At 49.1% G+C, this 20,376-nt stretch overlaps 1 protein-coding gene across 3 annotated transcripts in view; it reads right to left on the bottom strand.

Moving 5' to 3' along the window:
• CES5A (carboxylesterase 5A) overlaps window positions 1-20,376 on the bottom strand; it is a 95,254-nt gene that overhangs the window by 15,574 nt on the left and 59,304 nt on the right. For 2 of the 3 annotated variants that reach the window (XM_044256119.1, XM_044256118.1), the window contains exons 2-6: window positions 7,603-7,736; window positions 5,045-5,198; window positions 3,469-3,573; window positions 1,638-1,742; window positions 178-318 (exon numbers count right to left, since the gene is read on the bottom strand). In XM_044256119.1, the coding sequence (XP_044112054.1) occupies window positions 178-318; window positions 1,638-1,742; window positions 3,469-3,573; window positions 5,045-5,198; window positions 7,603-7,733 (636 nt within the window). In that variant the 5' untranslated portion in view covers window positions 7,734-7,736. Of the gene's footprint in view, window positions 1-177; window positions 319-1,637; window positions 1,743-3,468; window positions 3,574-5,044; window positions 5,199-7,602; window positions 7,737-9,317; window positions 9,457-11,295; window positions 11,501-12,604; window positions 12,790-20,376 lie in introns of those variants that run through there. The other variant, XM_044256120.1, reaches the window with a different exon arrangement.

Raw genomic sequence — 20,376 nt, 5'->3', positions numbered from 1 at the left:
TGGCTGCTCCTAGTCCTCAGTTACCCTCTGCCAGCGTGGGGAAGGGGCATCTCTGTGTCCTTGGCCGCTGGGCTCTCCCTCACAGTGCTTGGCGTCATGGAAAGGAGCACTCAGTGTGGAAGCACGTAGCGGCCTCACTGCTGAGGGAGCGATAGGGAGCACAGGTGGGATTCTTACCTTGGGCAGCAGGAAGCCACACTCGTGGTTATTGACTCCGATGACAGAAGGAATTGGATTAAATGTTTTTTCAGTCAGTAGGTTTAGAGGCTCATCAGGAAAGAAAAAACCATCAACCACTCGAGTGAAAGACTTGGTTTTCTGGAATAAGGAAGAAGAGAAAAATCAGCATCTGTTTCTGTTCATAAAACCCGCTGTCCCCAAATCCCTAGTCCAACAGAGCCAACCCACTCCAGAAGTGGTCAAATTGCATTTTGGAAGGAAATGAAAGGAAAACTAAGCCACCTTTGGCCCCTCCCAAGGCCCGAGTGCTGCCTGGCCAGCCCTGCCACTTACTTGGGCAAAGGGGCTCAGCTTCCCACCTTGGATTCCTCATCTGCTAAATAAGGATAATAAATAGTATCTACCTAAGGAACACAAGAGCCTACAACAGTTGATCTCAAAGTGTGGGTCCTGGACAGCAGCAGCAGAAGCATATCACCTGGGAACTTATTAGAAACAAATTCTCAGGCCCCAGCCCAGGCCTATTGCATATGAAACTCTGGGGATGCATTCCAGCCAACTTGTTTTGACAAGCCTCCAGGTGATTTTGATGCATGCTCAAGTTTGCGAGTCACTGGCCAAATGCCATGGACAGAGTGGTTGATTGGGGGTGGGCAAAGGGTGCGAGTGGAGGTGGCCAGAGTAGTGGTGAGGGTCGGTGTGTCTTTGCCTTTCATCTGGCTGGATATTTCTTGGGTCTCGGGAAGTAACACCTGGCTCTGTCCATGGTGTTTGGGGGTCTCTGTTAGGGGGTAGGGGTGGAAGCGAGTACACAAAAGACTTTTTACACAGTATCAGTTCAAGGTCAAATAGCTCCCACATTCCAGCACAGCTCACAGCAGACCCTTCATCTATGCTAAATAACTACCCAACAAATGTTGGAATCTGAAAAGTTAATGACCTTGCTCTTCCAAGGGCCATCAGAAGCTCTCAAGTTTGGAAGGGACATAAAAGTTCATTTGGTCTGATGAATCACCCAGGACTGAAATTTGTCAGCTGTCATCTAGCTTCTGCTTGCATCCCTACAGAGGTGGGTGTCTCACTACCTTTTCTAGGAGCTGGCCTTTCGCAGACCACTGAGTTTTTAGAAAATTCATGGTTCTATCAAGCCAAAATGGCTTCCTAACAGAACTCCTGCTCTTGGCATTGAGTTAACTTCTGGCAGCACGTGGAACAGGTGTGGTCCCTCTTCTCAGAGACTTAGAGACAACCTTCATATTTTCCTGGCTTTTCTCCAGGCTCAACAGCATCCCTGGCCCACAGGTTCCTTCATTACCGATCAGGATTCTGGATATTCCACCTTGTGTTTCTACACCATTACTACGAATCCCAGCCTCCATCTTCCCAAAGTCCCAAATCAAAGTAAGTAAGAGAGTGGTGGGATTTGTGAGCCCCTAGAGTCTCCTGTCCCTCCCCACCTTGTTGATGTCCAGCAGCTCCGCGGGGGATTTTGCCCTCAGGCAGTGCAGCAAGGCCTCCGAGTCCATCGCGTTGGAGCCACAGATGCGTGCGACCACCTGCAACTATTTCCAGAGAAGGACTGGGTCAGAGCACAACCCTGGAAGCCGCCAAGAAAACGACAATTGAAAAGAGTCCTTGATCCAACCCCCGGCAGGTCCTTCATATATGAAGCCTGCCCACCCCCCACTCCACCCCCATGAACGTGTAACAGAATGGGCGCACTGAGGTCAGGCTGGCCCTGGACCTCTTTACGCTCCTGTCTGACCCTCTTGGCCATCTTTAGCGACTGCTGGAGCTGGGGGAGGGGGTGTGGCACTCCGTAGCTACGAGGGACAGAGTCAAGCTTCCTGGTCACGGGGACACCAGTGCTATGATGTCGGCTCCGCTGGCACGAGGCACCCTCCCCACCCCTCCTGAGCCCAACTCAGGAGCCCCGAGAGTGAGGAGCAGCTTTGCAAGCATGACTTATCTGCCCTGAGACATGACTCCGGCTCAGTCTCAGCCCGTCAGCTCTGCTCAGCCTCACCCCTAGCGCAGCCTGGAAAACCCCCAACATCTTTTTCTGTCTCTCACCAATTCCACTCATCCCCACTTCCTCTGGGATGTCCTTTCATGAGCTCCTTCCTCTGCTAATTTCCCATCACCTCCAGGATTCCCACCTTTTCTTCCTAGCCTTTTCCTAAACACTGTCTTGCCCGGTCATTGGGCGCTTATCCCTTGAAAGTGGTGGTCCCTCAGTGTCTGGGAGTCACAAAGGCTTTGATAAGCCAATGAAAGCTACAAACCCTCTCCCTGGGAAAATGCACAAACCTACAAAACCTGCCTACAACTGTAGGAGCTCAAGGACCACCATCCAGACTTTTCCTTGTCACAAAAAGATGATGGTCTTCTCAAGTCAGTGTGGCGTGTCTCCATTTATAAACCCACAGGTCCTACCATAGAGCTGGGGAGACAAGGGACACTCAGTAGACGCGCACCAAATGAAAAAAGATGTGTACAAACCAAAAGCTGATGTATTATGTTCCCCAAATCAGTATGTCCTGTCTATTGGGAGCACGTTCACAATACTCTATCTCTAGGCCTCTGCTCCTGGTGTATACTGTTCTTTTCTCTAAGGTGTTTAAGCAGATGTACCACTAAAACGCACAGTCCCCAGGAGATGGCTCCACAACCCCGTGCTAATGTTCATCGACGGAATCAGCTCAGTAATTAACTCATTCATTCGGCAAACACCGATAGTCACCTACTAGACTGGGACATGAAAGATATAACCCTGGCCTCCAGGTCCTCACTGCCTGGTAGGGCCCTAAAGCAAGAGGACAGATGACAGAAGCCTTGGGCATATGACTCACTGTCCCCTCACAATGCAGCCAACAAGCTTCATTCACAGTGTTCTTTTCCACTGAACTGGAAACAGCCTCGGGCTCTTTCTTAACATGGTCCTCTAGGTGGAATGGAGCAGTTATGGGAGATGAGGTGCATACAACACAGGGGACTGAGTAATATATCCCAGACAAAGAACAACGAATAAGATGTAAGAACTCTCACCTACACACTCACATACATGCACACATGCACACACACACATTTGTGCACACCAGCCGTATTGCACTGGAGATCTGCTTCCTGAACCAGGTCTTCCACGGAGCAGTAACGTTCACTTTGACCAGCCCTGGAGTCTTTGACCATGGTCAGTAAGGACGGCCAAGCACACGGTCTATCAACACCTGCCCAAGTTCTCCCGTGACCAAGCAGAGGAAGCTAAAGAGGTATTAACAAGGTACCTACATCTTCATTCCTCTCATCATCGGGGGCCCTCAGGAAAGGGATGATGGCCACCCCACTCTCCATGATGGCTCTGTGGAATAAGCCATTGGCCATGGGGGACAGAATCTGGAAAGAGAGCACAGGGGATCAGGACAAGTTATGCAGGGGACCCCCCCATCCATCATATATACCACCCATCCTTCTTTAAACAAACCTTCCCAGGAAGTCCTTTAAAAACTCTATACATACAGGCTGGGGGGTGGGGGTGCGGAGCCCTGGTTTGGGAATTCAAGGACAAGTCACAAAGGTTCGGGCAAGTTATTTAACGTCTCTGAGCCCCAGACTCCTCAGGAGCTTTGAGGCCAAACATCGGGTGTGAGTCCTAACTCCCTCCCTCACTTCCCAGCTGGAGAACCTCAGGCAAGTTGCTTTCTATATTTCTGAGTATCAGTTTACTCCCTATAAAACTGGGAGGAAAAATGGAGCGCATCTCACAGAATTGTGCAGAGCAGAAGTACCGAATATAGAAGGCTTTGCACGATCCCTGGTCAAATATTACACACTCAGGAAATGGAGGCTATTGGCATATATGTAAAAGTTGGTTTACTCTAATTCAGCTTATCGAGTTATCTTGAAGATAGAAAAATAACTTGTATATTGTCAAGTTCTATACAGCAGAAGCTCTCTTAACCCACTCCCATGTTAACTGCCTTCTGTGATTAACCTGTTAGCTGAGGCCCAGGAGATGCCGACCACTCGGAGCCAGTGGGCTGTTTTCTAGCACCACACACATTTCTATTCCCACCAGTTTCTGGCCAAGGGTCAGATATTTTTGCTCCCAGATTTGCTTTTGTCAGTTACACTTGCTACTGTAACGAACTAATCGATGAGATATCGTGGGAACCAATGAAGTACGCATATAGAAAGAAAACAAAATTATGTTTGGGGAAAGAAACTTTGATGAAAGCAAGAAGCTGAAAAATAGCACCGTCAGATTAATTTGGTGTGAACAAGGTAAGAGTATAAGCTATGTGGGGAGTCAGTGGGAGATTCCATGAGCACGCCACACTCAGACTACAATGCAGGCATCTCAAGTTCATGATCGCTGTAAAGAAGCTAAAGCAGCTGTAGAGGACATGAATCTGGGGGCAGGGGGTTATGCCCAGAGACCAACCCTGAAAAGATACAACACTGTATCAAATCATTGGCGAAGAAATGCACACTTTATGTTGGAAGTTGAAATAAAACGTTATATGCATCCTTTGTTGCTTTACTTTTAGCTACATTTTTCTATTAAATGAGTAATTATCTGTCCTGGTAATTAGATACCAGGGCTTCAATCCTATACATATAAGTATGGAATTTTTCTTCAGATTGTGACTCACTAGGTGATCTTGGGCAGCTCCTTTAAACTCTTCCTGATGACAGCTCTCGTCCGCAAAAGCAGACTGAGCTCCTAACTCACGATGGGCAGCTTAAGGGAGACAAGTGTCCATTCAGCACGAAAGCACCAATCAGCTACAAGTGATTCATGGTCCTAATTTCTGTGACCTCCCACACCGAGGTTCGTTCAAGCCCCGCAGAGAGAAGAACTCACAAGGCTGGAAACACTTATGGCTCCCGCTGACTCGCCAAAGAGGGTCACAGAGCGTGGGTCCCCACCGAAGAACTCGATGTTCTCCTGGACCCAGGTTAAGGCAGCCATCTGGTCCAGGAAGGCCCAGTTCCCTGGAGCATGCTGGTCCCCTGTGCTGGGGCAAGAGGCAAGGTGAGAAAACTCAGTGGACCTCAGTCTGTTTCCTGAAGCCCAGGGAGTTCAAGGTGGAGCTCTGGGAGGATGTCAGGGCATTGCCACTCCGGCTGGTGCAGAAGGGTAGGAGGCTGCAGGCGCAGGGCAGCAGGGAAAGCCATGCTTGGCTCTCATTCTGCTGGGATTTGGTTTCGTTTTTGGCTTTTTTGACAATCCGACCAAAGTTACATACCCCAGAAAAATGCACAATCTCGTAAGTGCAATATTAGGGTATTCATAGGCTCCCCTGAATCCATGGATTCCATTCCCAAGAGCTGGTCTGTACCAGGGAGCTAGATGTCCTGGGCACAGAGGTTCCAGGAAATGACTACATGAATAATAATGGTAATAAGAGCAAAACACCTAGCAAAATATCCATGTGGTCCACACCATATGTGAGTAGCCCTGCGATCACATTCTACTCCCCTCCATTCTCCAGCCCCCTCATGGCTCCTCCTGCTGGTTCCTTGTGCCAGTCCATGAGCCCTGCCTTCTCTCTCCCAGCAGCCCCACATCTGCTCAGGAGCCAAGCCCTGCCGATTTCACCTCCAACCCACTGTGGTTTTCACATGGGTTCCCATTCTTCCATTTCCATTTATCCAGATTCACAATCTGATCACTTACGATCTGGGTGACCTTGGGCAAGTCACTTAACCTGCTTCCTGTCATTGTTCTCAGGCCTAAAACAGGGCTAATTGTGACGCCTGTGTCGCATGTGGTTATGAAGACTGGCTGTGCAGGCCCACGGTAAGCGCTGCGTACCTGCCTGCAATCACTCTGGTTACTCAACTACCACCCCACTTTGTCCCGACAGCCGGCCTCAACGCTGTGCAGTAGCCTCCCAACCAGACTCCTGCCCAGCCCCCGCTTGCTCTGGAGTGACCGTCCCGAGAGGCTGCTCTGAGAATGGCATGGCTGGATCCCTCAGCCCCCATGCTGGCCTGGCCTTCCAGGCCTTTCCACACCCATCTCCTGCCACATCCTTATCTACCTGCCTACCAGGACCCAGATCTTAGGAACAACTTTCGGAACACTTTCTGCCAGAGGAATCCCCATGTACAGAGTAGGCGACAGTGTAATCGCTTTGGGTCCTCTCAGCCCTTCCTGTCCCCATGGCAGCCCCAGAGCCCCAGCCCAGGGCCACGGGCCCCTAGCACAGCTTGCAAATATCATTCCCGGCCACTGTGCAAGTCCACTTCCTTCCAACTTCCCAGCTTTTGCTCGGGCGGCTCCTTTGCCAAGGACACTCTTCCCCAGCCTCTCCTCTCAAATCCAACCTCGTCTTGGAGGTGCGATTCCAATGCCGCCTCTCTCGTGATGCCACCCTGATTCCTCACCGCTCCCTCCCGTGTGTACCACCCTCCCACCGGGCATTCTCGGGGCCTTAATCACATCCTGCCTGGTGGCATGCATATTTGTGTGCCTGTAGTATCTCCCCCACAACACTGAGAGTCCCCAAAGGGTGGAATCACACTCGGCTCCCTGCCACCTTCCCTGAAGTGCTGGCTGGTGTTCTCTCACTGCCCCCTGGCCAGGGCTTAGGGTCTGCTGTGTTCTAAGCAGGATAACAGAAGTGGTCATGCTCTGCTCTGTGAGCCCTGGGAAGTTGCTTCCCCTCTCTGTGCCTCCACTTTTCAACTGCAGGATGGGAATGACAACAATACATCTCCCGTAGGATTACTCTGGGAGCAAGCTGAAGCAATGTAGGCTGGTACACAGCACTGTGCCTGGCTCACAGTGAGTGTCTGATGCATGGTGGCCATTACTGTGGAGAGGGAAGGAGTGATCCTCCCAGGGGAGTATCTGAGGAGGCCGACATGAGGCCCTATAACCACTCACTCACCCTGCCTCCTCAAATTCCAGGGTACGCATTGGGGCTACACTCCTCCACCTCCCAGGGCGGTTGGGTGAGGCCACGCGCTGAGCTCTGCCAATGATATATGAACAAAAGTGACAAGTGCCAACTCCAGGCTGACCCAGAAAGAACCCCCTTGCATGATAGCTGTTTGTTCTATCTGCCGGTCAAATGCAGAGGGTCTGCGCCATAAAGGAGGGCAGAGCCATGAGACGGAAGGACACCAGTCCCTGATGGACCACATAGAAAGACCGTTTTCAGTCAGGATCACTCAGCTGGACCTTACTTGAATGAGAAAGAGATTTTTGTTTTGTTTTGTTTTGTTTTAAGTCACCAAGACTTGGGGGTTTATCTGTTACAGCAGCAAAAATTACCTAACTCTTTTGGCTCGCATTTGTTCAACATCACTGAAGGCTCATTCCTCCTTAGGTGGCTGGGCACTGAATCCCCTGTGGCTGCCACACAGCTGTGCCTTGGGGATCCAGGGTGTTGGTCACATGGGGACACTCACTTGAAGAAACCCAATATTCCTAGTCGGTACTGGGTCGTCACAATCAGCACGTCCTCGTAGGCAGCCAGGGCGGACCCGTCAAAGATGGAGGCTGAGCCAGTCTCGAAGGCGCCCCCAGGGAGCCACACCATGACCTGCGGAAGGGACAAGACCTCTGCAGTCAACCTGCCAGACATTCACATCCCTTCCCCATGCATTTTGGGACTTTCTTTATTTAGGGAAATATAATAGAAAGCTTTCCTTTCTAAGTAGCATCAGAGGCTTTGTCTTTTGAAGAAGGCCCAGGGGTAAGCTTGTGGGTTCTGGTACCAAAGTACCTGGGTTGGATTCCCAGCTCCGCCACGGACGAGCTGTGTAATGTGGGGAAGATTACTTAACCTCCCTGAGGCTCATTTTTGCCATAGGTAAGCTCTGAAGAATGAAAGTATCTCACTGATGGGTTATCACGATATTTAAACAAGATCCTGCATCTAAAGTTCTTAGAACAATTTCAAGTGCCCAGAAAGCATTAACTAAATATCACTGAACTTGTGACCCACAGGAAGATGGAAATCATTGTAAGTCATGAAGGAGAGCCAAACCACTTAAGCTATTTTAACTTAACTCCTTCCCCTACCTACAGAAAGGAGAGAAGCAAGGAGAGATGACAGGGAGGAGAAGTATGAAAACTTTCCTCTATTGATTAGAAAAATTCGGACCGGGGAACATAAAACAATCACATGGTACTATTGGGATTGATATACTTCTTTTTTTTTTTTTAAAGATTTTATTTATTTATTTGACAGACAGAGATCACAAGTAGGCAGAGAGGCAGGCAGAGAGCGAGGGGGAAGCAGGCTCCCTGCCGAGCAGAGAACCCAATGTGGGGCTCGATCCCAGGACCCTGGGATCATGACCTGAGCCAAAGTCAGAGGCTTTAACCCACTGAGCCACCCAGGGTCCCCGGGATTGATATACTTCTTAATAAATCCTTTCCATTCTCCTTTTTAAAAAAGATTTATTTATTTATTCATTTATTTGAGAGAGAGAGAGAGAGAGAGTGTGCAGGTTGGCGGGGAGGGGAGCAGATGGAGAGAGTCTTAAGCAGACTCCACACTGAGCACAGGGCCCATCTCATGACCCTGAGATCACGACCTAAGCAGAAACCAAAAGTCCAACGCTTCACTGACTATGCCACCCAGGTGCCCTGCCCTTCATTTCCCAGGAATGCCTGAGTGGCTCAGTCATTAAGCGTCTGCCTTCGCTCATGTCATGATCCCAGGTCCTGGGATGCAGCCCCGTGTAGGGATCCCTGCACAGCAAGAAGCCTGCTTCTCCCTCTCCCTTTCCCCCTGTTTGTGTTCCCTTTCTTGCTGTCCCACTGTCAAATAAAGAAATAAAATCTTAAAAAAATAAAAAAGGATTTCCCAAACAAGCCAACAGAAAATCAGGGTCCTTTTAAGCAGTGTCTTTCTAAATGTTTACAGACCATTAAATACTCAACAGAGGGGAAATACAAAACAAACTAAAAATCAAAGTTCAAGTCAAGCCACTGCCAACAAAGAAGCAATCAGAAAGGAAGATAAAGTGAATCTGTCATTAAATGACTTTTTAAGAGTTACTGATGCATCAAGTGATTACAGTTCCCTTTTACCCAACAGGGGGTAGGTTTGATTCTAGACGCCCAGCCCCTCTGCCTGGGACCCCGGAGCCCTGGGCATGGTGGGCAGCCTTACAGGGAGCTTGGAGCCCTTGTTCGCATGGGCCGGCGCATAGATGTTAAGGTACAAGCAGTCTTCAGACACTTCCAATTTGGGGTAATGCACCTTGAGAAAGTGTTGATCTGAGAGCAGCCACTCTGAGTTCTGGAGGCACCTTGGAGGAAGGAAGGAGAGATCTCAGAGTTGCTATCAGGGAACATGCCTGGGAGGGGCCAGGTCTTGTGACAGCAGAAGAAGCCTGATGGCCTCCCCTGTCTGAGCGGAAGAAGCCTATGGGAGCTATTGGTACAAAATCTAATCATCTCCCCTGCCCCCACCATGGTGGCACAAACAGAGAAACATGCTATAATTCTTTCAGATCTGGTTTTTAGGTAGGAAAGCAGTTTGTGCAGAATAATTGTATCATTAACTTTCAGCACCCACGCATGCCTATAGCCACTACCACAATTCAGACACATACACATCAAGATTCAACATGGCTCAACAATTCCCCAAACTGGAGGGCAAGACACTGGGTTACATATCAAGGGCTTTGCTCTAGCAGCTCCCTTTTCTGCCCCCAGAGGGACAAAAGGACATCTCTAGGCCTTTTCTCCAGGACACAATGGAGGTAGATGAGTAGGGAGATTCCTGTATCCAAGCCTTTGCTCAGGCTGGTCCCTATGCCCAGAGTGCTCTCTACTCATATCTGTTTGCTCATGTTCTTCCCTTTCTTTCAGATTCAGTAAAAGTGCCACCTCCTCCAAGAAACCTTCTGAGATCCCCCTAGTTAGACCACAGCTCTTTAGAAACACCTATATACATTGTGTTCTTTCCTTAAAGTTCTCTTAGGTTTTCACATGAGTGTTGCCATCTTCCCCCACTCAAATGTGACCAGCCAAAAGCTGTTTTGGTCACCTTGGAACCTCATAGTCCCTAGCACTGAGGCTATGACACAGTAAGATTGAATTAGACCAATATATGACTCCTAGGCTGGATGGGTGGTTCCTTCTCAGCATCCTTCTCTGATCCCCTAAAAGGCTGTCCTCGTCACTTTATATTTTAATCATTGTTATGATTAGCACCCCCTAGCACCCCTAGCACCCCCATCAGCCCACAAGGTCATTCAGGGCAACTGTGACCAGCCCACCATATGTCCCCCAGGACATTATAGAGAGGCAATGACTGAGTTGGTTCTCAATGGATCTTAGCTGAATGAATACATGAAGGAAGGAACAGATGAGTTTCAGCTTCGTGTCTTGAGTCCCTGGGCCCCATGGGGTCTTCTTCTGCGACTTACGGAGCTTCCTGGCACCAGGGTACTCCATATTCCTGGGACCCCAAGACCAAGAACCAAAAACCAATCTGAGGACTGGACAGAATCTGACCATCAGAAGATTCTCGGGGATCGCTTCTCAGCCTTTGGCTAAGATCAAGTGCAGAAGATTCTTGGGGATTTTCAAGTCTCACCTTCCAACCTATGCTCATCGTGATTTACCCACCCCAGCTTGAACATCAGCAGTGATGGGGGCTCCCAACCCAGAACACATGCATCTACTCCACAGGTGTTTGTGGATTTCCCTGCATCAGGCAGAGAGCACTAGAGCTGAGATCCCTCTCACGTGGTTCTTCACCTCAAAGCCCTCAGCTAGTCTGGTCCTTGGGTGGGGATTGACATGGAAACACCTGGACCAAGACTCAGTAAGTCTGCCACAGCCGTTCCCAAATCTGATCGGTCCTCAGATCCCTAGACACCTTTCAGTGCAACCAGCTTCCTGGGCCCGGCTCTGGAGATTCTGATTCAGGAAGTCCGAGAGGGGAGCCCAAGGAACCCGCGTGCTCTGAACACCACTGCCAGTGGTCCCGCTGATCAGCCAGCTGGGGGGCCATGGTCAACCCTCCTCCTTCTTGGTGCCACCACCTTTCCCCTGGAGCTGCACGGACCTTTACTCCCCTGTAGTGCTCCGCCCCCACGCCCAGCCACTTTCCACCACGGGACTGAGACTGCTCTTACAATTTAGGGTAGGACGTGGCATCTCGGAAGTCATTCCAGGGCAAGGCAGGCTTTGGTTTCTTAAATCGCAGGGGTCCTACAGGGGGCACAGCATAGGGGATCCCGAGGAACACGTTCACAGGCATGGTGCTTCCCAGCACAGTGGCTTGCTTCCCCCGGACCCACCCCAGCCTGGTGCTCCTCACTGGTGCGTCCGCGGCTGGCCCTGAGGGAACACACAGGGCAGAATCAGGAGTGGCTGGGTGGAGAACTGGAACGAGCCCAGCTAGGAGCACCCCTCAGTGGGGGCACTCTCTCTTGGCCCAGAGGCCATGCAGCAGGAAGTACCTAGACTCCCCATCAATAAACCACAGTCCCTGGTTTCTTTTAAGATTGCCTTAGAAGCCACCTGCATCAGAGCGCAGACTTCGTTTCTCCTAGGAGCACAGCACCAAGTCACAAAATTTGCCCCAAACCTGTTGGGGAACAAGGAAACTCTCCCTTCAACAGCACGGATTTCCCTTACTCTCCAACTGATAGATGCCAGGCTCCGCAGATCCTAGGGTCCCACAAAGTCATCTGGCCCAGAGTCATTTTCATACCTATCAGCACACCTGCTGGCATGTCTGTGCCTTCCCTACCCGAAGAGGAGCTTTTTGATTTTTCTTAAAATTAAATTTAAAAAAACTTTTAAAAATCCTTCTCAGGGCAATCCTAAGCAGTAACATCTATGGAATTGTGCCCTTTGATGAGTTAAGTCTATGTTTTTGAATATACATGAAAATAAATATACATCAATAAAAACAAAAAGTTCTCATGGGGATGCCACCTGACATCAGCTCCCCCGCCCCCAGGGACAGGAGGATGATATTTCTGGAAACCCGAGAGTGTAAGCTTCTCGGTTTCCACATAGAATACAGTGTTGAGAAGCCCACTGCCCAGCTGTTTACTTATTAGCAGGACTCGGGCGTCTTGGTGGTACCTGTTCTAATGTCATTTTAATAGAGAAAGTCCTGTCCAGGCAGGCACTAGTACAAAGTATGGGCTCCATTCTATGACCCTCCCCAGTGCCTGGGACAGAGAGTTCTCCAAACTCTGACAAGGTGTGAGCAACCCAAGGGCAGGACCGAGCTCTACCCACTCCCACAAAGGAGACTCTGCGGAGGATGGTTTTCAGTAACACCAGGACACTGCTCAGGGGCCCTGAGGTTACTTACATAGCCTTTTATGAGCCTTCAGACCTCCGAGAAATAGGTTTGTTTGCACTAGTGGTAAGGAAATTCCCCTACCCCATCTTCTGAGGCCCCTCCTCTCCCACGGGGTATCTCACCCTTGGTGGCAGCTGTAAGGACCCAAACAACCCAGATCAGGGTCTGGCCCCGGTGCCCCCACTCCCCACTCATCCGGCTGGCCTGCCTGAATGCCCTGCACCTTCACGGCCGCAGCTGGCCCCAGAGAGCTTCGGACGGGGGCAAGAAAGGGCTTCCTGTTGGCAGACAAATGTTGAGCGGGCAAACACAGGACACCGGCTGGTGAAGAGGGGCAGCAGACCAAGATTTTCGGAGGAATTGGCCAAGCAAGACTTTCCTGTTCTGATTTACATAAGGAGAAGCTGATGATTAACTTGTAAGCTGGGGAAGGATAGTGCGGCAGGCTCTGGGCATGCAGGATGGAACAAATACAGGATGGGCATCAGGGAAGGCAAAGACCTTAACTGCAGTGTCTGCAGGGGCCAGGAAAGCAGCAAACAAACAGTGAATGAAGCTGGCCAAGAAAGCTTGATAGGATGTGGTGGGGACTGTGGGACAGAGCACATGCCCTCTCTTAAAGAGGCAAGACTTCTCAACTCCAACGAACGTTTGGCTTACGACAATGTAGGTACACCAAACCAGAAGTCAGTGATCTCTCTCCATTTTTGTAAGTGGTTTCAAATTTGAAGAAATCATGTTATGAGCCCAGTGCAGTATTTCTACTGGCTTGAGCTGTGTCTATAGTTCTGATCTAGACCCAGCTCCCCTGCGTAAATATGAGGAGACAAGTCCAAAGAGGTGAAGTTCCTATACGTGGTTCTGTTGGAGCCTGTCCTTACATTCAGGCTCAGGACCCAGGAACATCACCACCCAGCTCCCGCCATGGTCCACACTGCCCTCGGGGTAAAGGTGTAGCCCCAGGATGGGGCTTCCCAAGTGCTTGGAGTAGGTGGGTGCAATTGGGGTATGTGTCGAAATTCTGTCCTTCTGCTGAGCCCCCCTGGAGATCTAGGGGCAGGACTTGAACAACGTGAATGGTGGGTCTGGGAAGCATCAATCTAACGCACGGGTCTCGCAGAGGAGTCACCTTCTGAAAGAGGCAGGGTTGTTACGAGCAGATATTATGTGCCTGCTGGATACAGAGCTCTACACAAGCAGGCGGGGAAAGCCTTCCTCAAGGTCAGAGCAAGGGGCTGTTGGGTGTATTTTGCTAAAGGCCTGTGCTCTGTAAATCTCTACAGATTAGTAGAAGTCCTCTGGTAAATATCTTTCTCCCCAGCTCTAAACCCCTTTCTGACAAGCCACTGACCACACCAGGAATTATGGAAATAGGACTTGGGTGGAGTCCTTTCTGAAGATTTGATTCTTAATTCAGCAAAAGTCACTTATGGTTCAAATGGAACCTTGACATTGTCCCCTGAAATCTAGCGAACAGCGGTAGACAGCAGTCCCTAGGTATGATGACGAGGAGTGAGGAAGACAGGGGCTGCCTGTATCAGACGTCTAGATGTTCAGACTGCCCACTTTTGAGGTGACCACAAATCCCAGAAGATGAATGGGAGATGGGGTGGGAATTTCTAAAATGTTCCCGGCATGCCCTGCAGACTTTGTTGGTGTGGGTTAAACATTGAGCATACCCAAATCCCAGCGTGTGTGTATACACAGGTTCGTTGCTGCTAGGTTCAAGTACTTAGGGCTTTTCAGACATCAAAGACCTTAGCTTGGGTCTGGGCCATAGTGTGGGTGGTCAGTGGTGTTTGCTAGATTGCAACCTGACCCTAGCTTGTTGAGACGCACCCACATATGATTCTTTAAAATGCCTTCAGAACAAAGGCAAGTTGTTTTCTTGCCTTTCCCAGCAGGCCCTTCCTGGCATGGCTGACCTAAGCAGCTGCAAGCTCTTGCCCACAGCCTTGAGACCATTTACAGAGACCTGGGTTCCCTCTTGATTCTTCCTCAGAATCAAGGGTGTCCTTGAACAAATCCTTTCTTCCTTCTGGGCCTCAGTGTTTCCATCTTCTGCTGACATCTGTGCACGCATTTTAGGATTATAAATTCTGGAGACCCAAGCATGAATGAGTTTCCAGAAATGCCTAGGGGGCCAGAAGAACCCAGAGAAGGGTGGAGAAGTAGACAAGTTTCTGAGCAGAGGAAGAAGGCTGCTGGCAGGGCCCAGGCCAAGTGACTCTGAAGGCACAAATTTACCAGCTCAAAATGGCACCTTCATGGGCCCTGTCAAATGAAGGTCTATAATACCCATTCTGTCTACAGCCTTGAGACTCAAGACGGTCTCCCTGCTCTGGCCCTCCTTAGTTGCTGCCAGAAAGGTCCTCCCTGACCTATAACTCTATCAGAAATACCTGGTGTTTCTCCAAACTCAGCCATGGACCTAGAGCTTCACAGTGTGTACCGTTCCCACTCCTAACCTGACTATCAGTTTACTGGAAATTGTTCTTTAAATCAATCTTTAAAAAAAAAAACTGTTGATTATCAAGAAATTTTTTTATACCTAATGCAGTAGAGATAGTGTTTTGAAAAGAGTAAACCAGTGTATTTTGCATTTCTATATGGTGAAATCATCCCCCACCTCTAGCAACTGTTCTAATAAAGCTGTAGGGTATGGTGCAGAAGACCCCAAAACAGGAAGTGTGGAGGATCTGGCCCTCCTGCTCCACAGATTGTGGGAAGAAGAAGGGAACATTGGTGGGGAAAACAGGGAGTGATACCAGGTGACCTGAATCTTCCTTTTAGACTGAAACCCCAAGTGGGAGATGTGTTAGGGAAGCTGACGGCAGCTTTGGTTCTCTAGAAGAAGACTGCCATAGGGGTGCTCCAAATCCTTAAATCAGCCTGTGGCAGCCACAACCAAGTAGAAGAGGTTGGGCAAAGACAGATCTCAAGTGATGCTCTTGCTTATCCCGGATCAGCTGTTCTTGGAAGGGCCTGAAACATGGCCTTGAAGGGAACTCAGAAGTAATTGAGACTATGGTTGGGAGCTAGATAGAGAGAGGTCAGGGGACCCACAGAGGTGCTTCCTGGGCTTTAGGACAAAGTGGAGGCCTGATCTGGGTAGAGCATAGTGATGAAAGCTGGTAGAGCTGGTCAGAGCCAAGGTGAGGGCACTGAGTCTCTAAGGAAGGATCCATGGGCTTTGACCAAGACAAAAGGACAGACCGTGAGCTCACCATGTTAGAATTCATCATCCTCCCAGGAACTCGGTGCACAGGGAAGTTGCTGTAGACAGCCCAACAACGCCAGGACCTCTGCAAGTGGGTTTAAGCTACCTCTACCCTTCTAAGGGTGTGGTCGTATTAGCTTCTCCCAATTCATGCATCCAGATGCCATCTTGGAAAGGATGGGAAGCAAATCTAAGCAGAGGCTATGCATTTATTTGAAAAAGCTATAAAGAGATTATTCAAGTTATTAAATAGGACTGAGTTTACCTGATGGAGCTCCATGTAAATATCTACTATGAACTACAGGGTTGGGGTGGGGTGAAGGAATTGTTCTCTTCTGGTTAAAAAAGAAAAGTTCATAAGTGTTATAGATACATATAAGAAACACGCTATGGCCATACTGGGTCTCTTACCTACAAACCCAGCCTGAAAGAGAACCGTGGAGAGTGTGACTTCCGAACTGCTTTTCTCGCATTTTCTTTTCTGTCAAGATGTCACTTCTGCTTATCTCACTGTTCTCTAATGGACAGAGCGGACCCTCTGGGAAACTGACATGGCAGGAAATAATGATACTAGCTTTCATTTATCCAATGCCTTGTAGGTATCACAGCCTGAGCTAAATGTTTTACAGCCATGACCCTGTGTAATGCCATTATTCCCATTTTGCAGAGCAGGAAATCCTGCAAGGTAGGATGAATCGTCAGATATCACAGGACTGAATCGTCAGATATCACAGGACTGAGGAGCCATCACAGCTGGGACTTGAACCCAGACTTCTGCCTCCAAGCTGCAGCCTTTGCCATTTAGGGAAAAGGAGCGAGAATGAGGAGCAATAGGAAGGTCGGGGAGCACGGGCTGACTTCTGCAGTTCTTGGGCCATTAAAGATCATTTAATCTTGTAGGAAGCAGAGGATCCACCTGACATCACCTCCTTGGACCTTGCTGTTCCCAGCAAGCCAGTGGCCTCGAGGGCCCCCAAGACAAGAGCTCTTCTGATGAGCTCTCTCTGTTCTCCCAGGCTGCTCTGCTGAAACCCTGAGGGAGAAACCAGAATGGGAGAGGACCTCAGTCCCAGGTCTGGCTTCGGCTTAGAACATATGCTAATCTGCCCTGCTGCCAGTGGCCTCAGGGTGGAGGCCGGCCTGCAGGGGGACAGAACAAAGGGAGGATGCTCGGGCTGGACTCGTGTTACCGGGCACTGCACCTCTCACTCTAGGGGCCTAGGGCTGGGCACCCTAGAGCTTCCTTCTTTCTTCAGACCCACCTCACACTGCTATTTAATTCAAACACTTCAGCAGGTTGTTCAGATCTTTTCCCATTTGGCTCTGTCCTGTCCAGATGGATGCTTCACTGTACCCCATCCCTATAGCCCCATCACTGTACTCCCATCCCTGCACCCCATTCCTACAACCTCATCATCATACCATCATCATTTATGCCCATCAGTATGGGTCCCATCCCTGCATCCCTATAACTAGACCCATCACTGCACCCCACTAAAAGATTAACTCATCTTTGAGTTAATCACATTTTCCTTTCCTGGAATGTTTTGCCTTGACTTCTTCACCTGGTAAAATCCTTCTGGTTTTTCAAGATCCCATAGAAATATCATCTCCTCCAGGCAGACCTCCTTATTCTCAAGTGCAAAAATCATTTTCTCGTTTCATCCTGAGCGCTTTGTTGATGTTTCTATTATACCATTTCCAATGCTCCATCCCAGTTCAATGACTGGTTTCGCCACAGATGATGATGATGGCGATGACCATGTTGACATCACTATCTCCTGGTCACATAACGTGAGCCCACTTCTGCTTTAAGTCATACCTGTAGTGGACAGTCCTGTGCAGACCACGCCACGCCAGTCCTGTGTGACAGCACGCCACCTGAAGCATGGGTGGACCATGTGACTCTCTATTTTCTTCCCCAGGGCCTTCACCCCATCACAAATATCCTCTCTGACTTTGCTTAAGCAAGATTGGAAATTAGAGTAACCCAGGAGTAATCCTCAAAAAAGGGAGCATGAGGCCTGGGAGTAACACTCCAGCCTCTGGAGGCATTCTGTGTGCTGCTCAATAGGCAGAGGGTTCTAGAAAAACTGGGCTCTCTTTCCTCACAGAAGCAGTCTCAGTAATACACCTTATCTTGTCTTTTCTCTCTGCCCTCCCCGCCCCAAGCTCCACTCTTATGGAACCAAAGTAAGTCAGTGGGCACCAGGAGGAGACCTCGGAAGTGGACCATCAGTGGGATCCTATGACTGGATCACTCACCATTCAGACAGCATCATGTGGCAAAGACTCTCAGGGGTGGGCTGGGATGTGGTCCAGCTGGAGGGGCACCAGTCAGGAATATCTTCACCCCAGCCTCTTGAAGGTATAGAGGTAATGGTAATTACAAGGGTTGTGGTGTTGGCTGGATTTCATGAACTGCCTTGAAGACTTGAAAAAAAAAAATGACAGGCTCTGGTCAATGAGCTATTAACACAGCATGAAAATTAGAGGCCTTCCTGGCAGCTTTTAAAGATAGCTTTATCTCCTTGAACCACAGTGAGACCATGCTAAAGATGAGACCCAGGATTTAACCATACGAGTGAAGGAGCTTCAAAGGAGGTTGGTTGTATAGCCGTGGAAGAGCTCCTATGCTTAAGTCAACCCCTAGGTAAGATGGTTGGGACCCAGAGTGGTGTGGATGGAGACATTTGAGAACAATGAACACTCGATTCTCCTAAACTTTCCAAACTAACAGGAGGTGCCTTCTCCCTCTTACTAGAAGGGGGCAGACTTGGTTTGTGTTGTGTGCTCCCTATGAAAATGTTTTTCCTCATCAAGATCACCCTATTTCATGCATTCCCCCTGGTCAATCATGGGAGCCAGGCTTCAGCCTAGCCAGAGCAAGGGAAGATATTTCCCTCTCCAGGAAGAAATGGCTTTCTCACTGAATTAACTGCATATCATGCCAATATGTCCTGGTAGCAAATGAGAAAAACGTGTGTGGGAGTGAATCCTGAGGGCAGTGGACCTGAGGGGTGGGGCAGAAGATAAGATTGGGTAGGGGAGAATTTATAAACACAAGAGCACATTCCCACGACTCGGGATTTATTGTCCTGAAAGAATGCCTCAAGTTGGTCTAAGAGGCCACAGGAATGGCTCTTTGAAGCATGCACATGAAGACGGCCTGCCGTGGATGAGATGGAGCTGCTAGAATTGCCATGGCCAAGTACTAAGAAAGAGATCAGAAGGTGCAGGACGTGGGTCTATTAGAATGAATTTATTTCCTAGAAGGAGGGAATTCATGACCTGGCAATGTTTACTAGGAGTGCCCACAAGCTCTCTTCTCTAGGGTGGTGAGGAATGTAACAGTGTAGAGAGCACCTGCCTCTTTGAGAAGCCCAGTGCTGACAATTCTTGGTAAGTCAGTGTTGACGGTAGGCAATGCCACCGTGAAAATGTGCTTTGTTCAGATTCAGTCAATGTGAATGAATCTGGAATAGCAGAAGCCAGGCGGTGCTATTTAACCACCAGAATAATGTAGAAATAACTGCCCCAATGGATGGCAAAGACAGAGTGGCGACAAGGGTGCCTTGTCCACTGAGATCTACGACAGTGACTAACAGATCACGGTATTCCTAGAAGTAAGGTAGGTAAGCAGCCACCTTGAACATTGCTTCACTTATAAAACCAGAAAAAGTCAAGCGCTGGTGAGCAGAAGTTTCATGTCAGCCATAACAATGAAAAATCACAAGGCCTTACCAGATGTTTCCAGATGTAAACCATTTCTCAAGCACACTGCGCCTATTGATTAGGAGAGGCTGGGTCCTCTCAAAGAAGAATTATGCAATGCCACTATAAATAAATAAACTATATGCATTTCCTCAATCCTTCCCTAAAGGAATTTATAGACAGAACCCATCTCATCATGGGAAATTCCATATGCATGCTCATCTGGTGCCCATGATCCAGCATTTCTTCTCAACCAGAACCCAATAACACTGCAGGAGATCTTCTCAAAGGGCTTGTAATTCTCTGCTGTAGTTAGCAAGGCCTTACTCCAGAATTCCAGAGACCTAGATCATGATTCTCCCACTGGAGTTTGCCATACACTCCACACTGCATCTTTTCCCATCCCTGACACCTCCAGTATCATAGGGCCTGCCAGATCCTATCACTCAGATAGCAGGGATGATCGATCCCTGGGTGCCGTCTCCTCTCAAGACCCTACTTAAAGCTGGAAGCCTTCCATGTCCCCCAGCATTTGGGCCAACTGAATACCATGTACAAATACCCTTATCAATTATACAGTGATTGAGGGGAGCCATATTTCAAAGGTCACAATGTATAAGACTGAGCAAAAATGTAAGACATTGAATGGAAATTTCATCGCCCCTATAACCTGTAAGCAGCAGGGTTGATAGAAAGAATGAAATATTAAAGCAGTAAATTATATTACTAACAGGTTAATCACATTGGTCAGGTGGACTAATGTGGCTTTAATACACTTAAATGATCAACCAGTAGGGCCTGTTGCCCCAGATGCCAGATTGCAGACTCTTGTCCAGACACCCAACACTGTAAAGGTATGGGAATGATGGGGGACAGCCATTGCCCTGACTCTCACCAAGACTCAGTGTGCTATGCTGCTGAGAACACCAAGTCCCATCATGCCTGAGAAAGGTGTCATCT

This window comes from Neovison vison, chromosome 7, assembly GCF_020171115.1.
Source record: "Neovison vison isolate M4711 chromosome 7, ASM_NN_V1, whole genome shotgun sequence".
In the NCBI taxonomy this organism is placed as follows: domain Eukaryota; kingdom Metazoa; phylum Chordata; class Mammalia; order Carnivora; family Mustelidae; genus Neogale; species Neogale vison.
The sequence above is the reverse complement of the archived record's forward strand: the minus strand, read 5'-3'. Positions and strand labels throughout refer to the sequence as shown.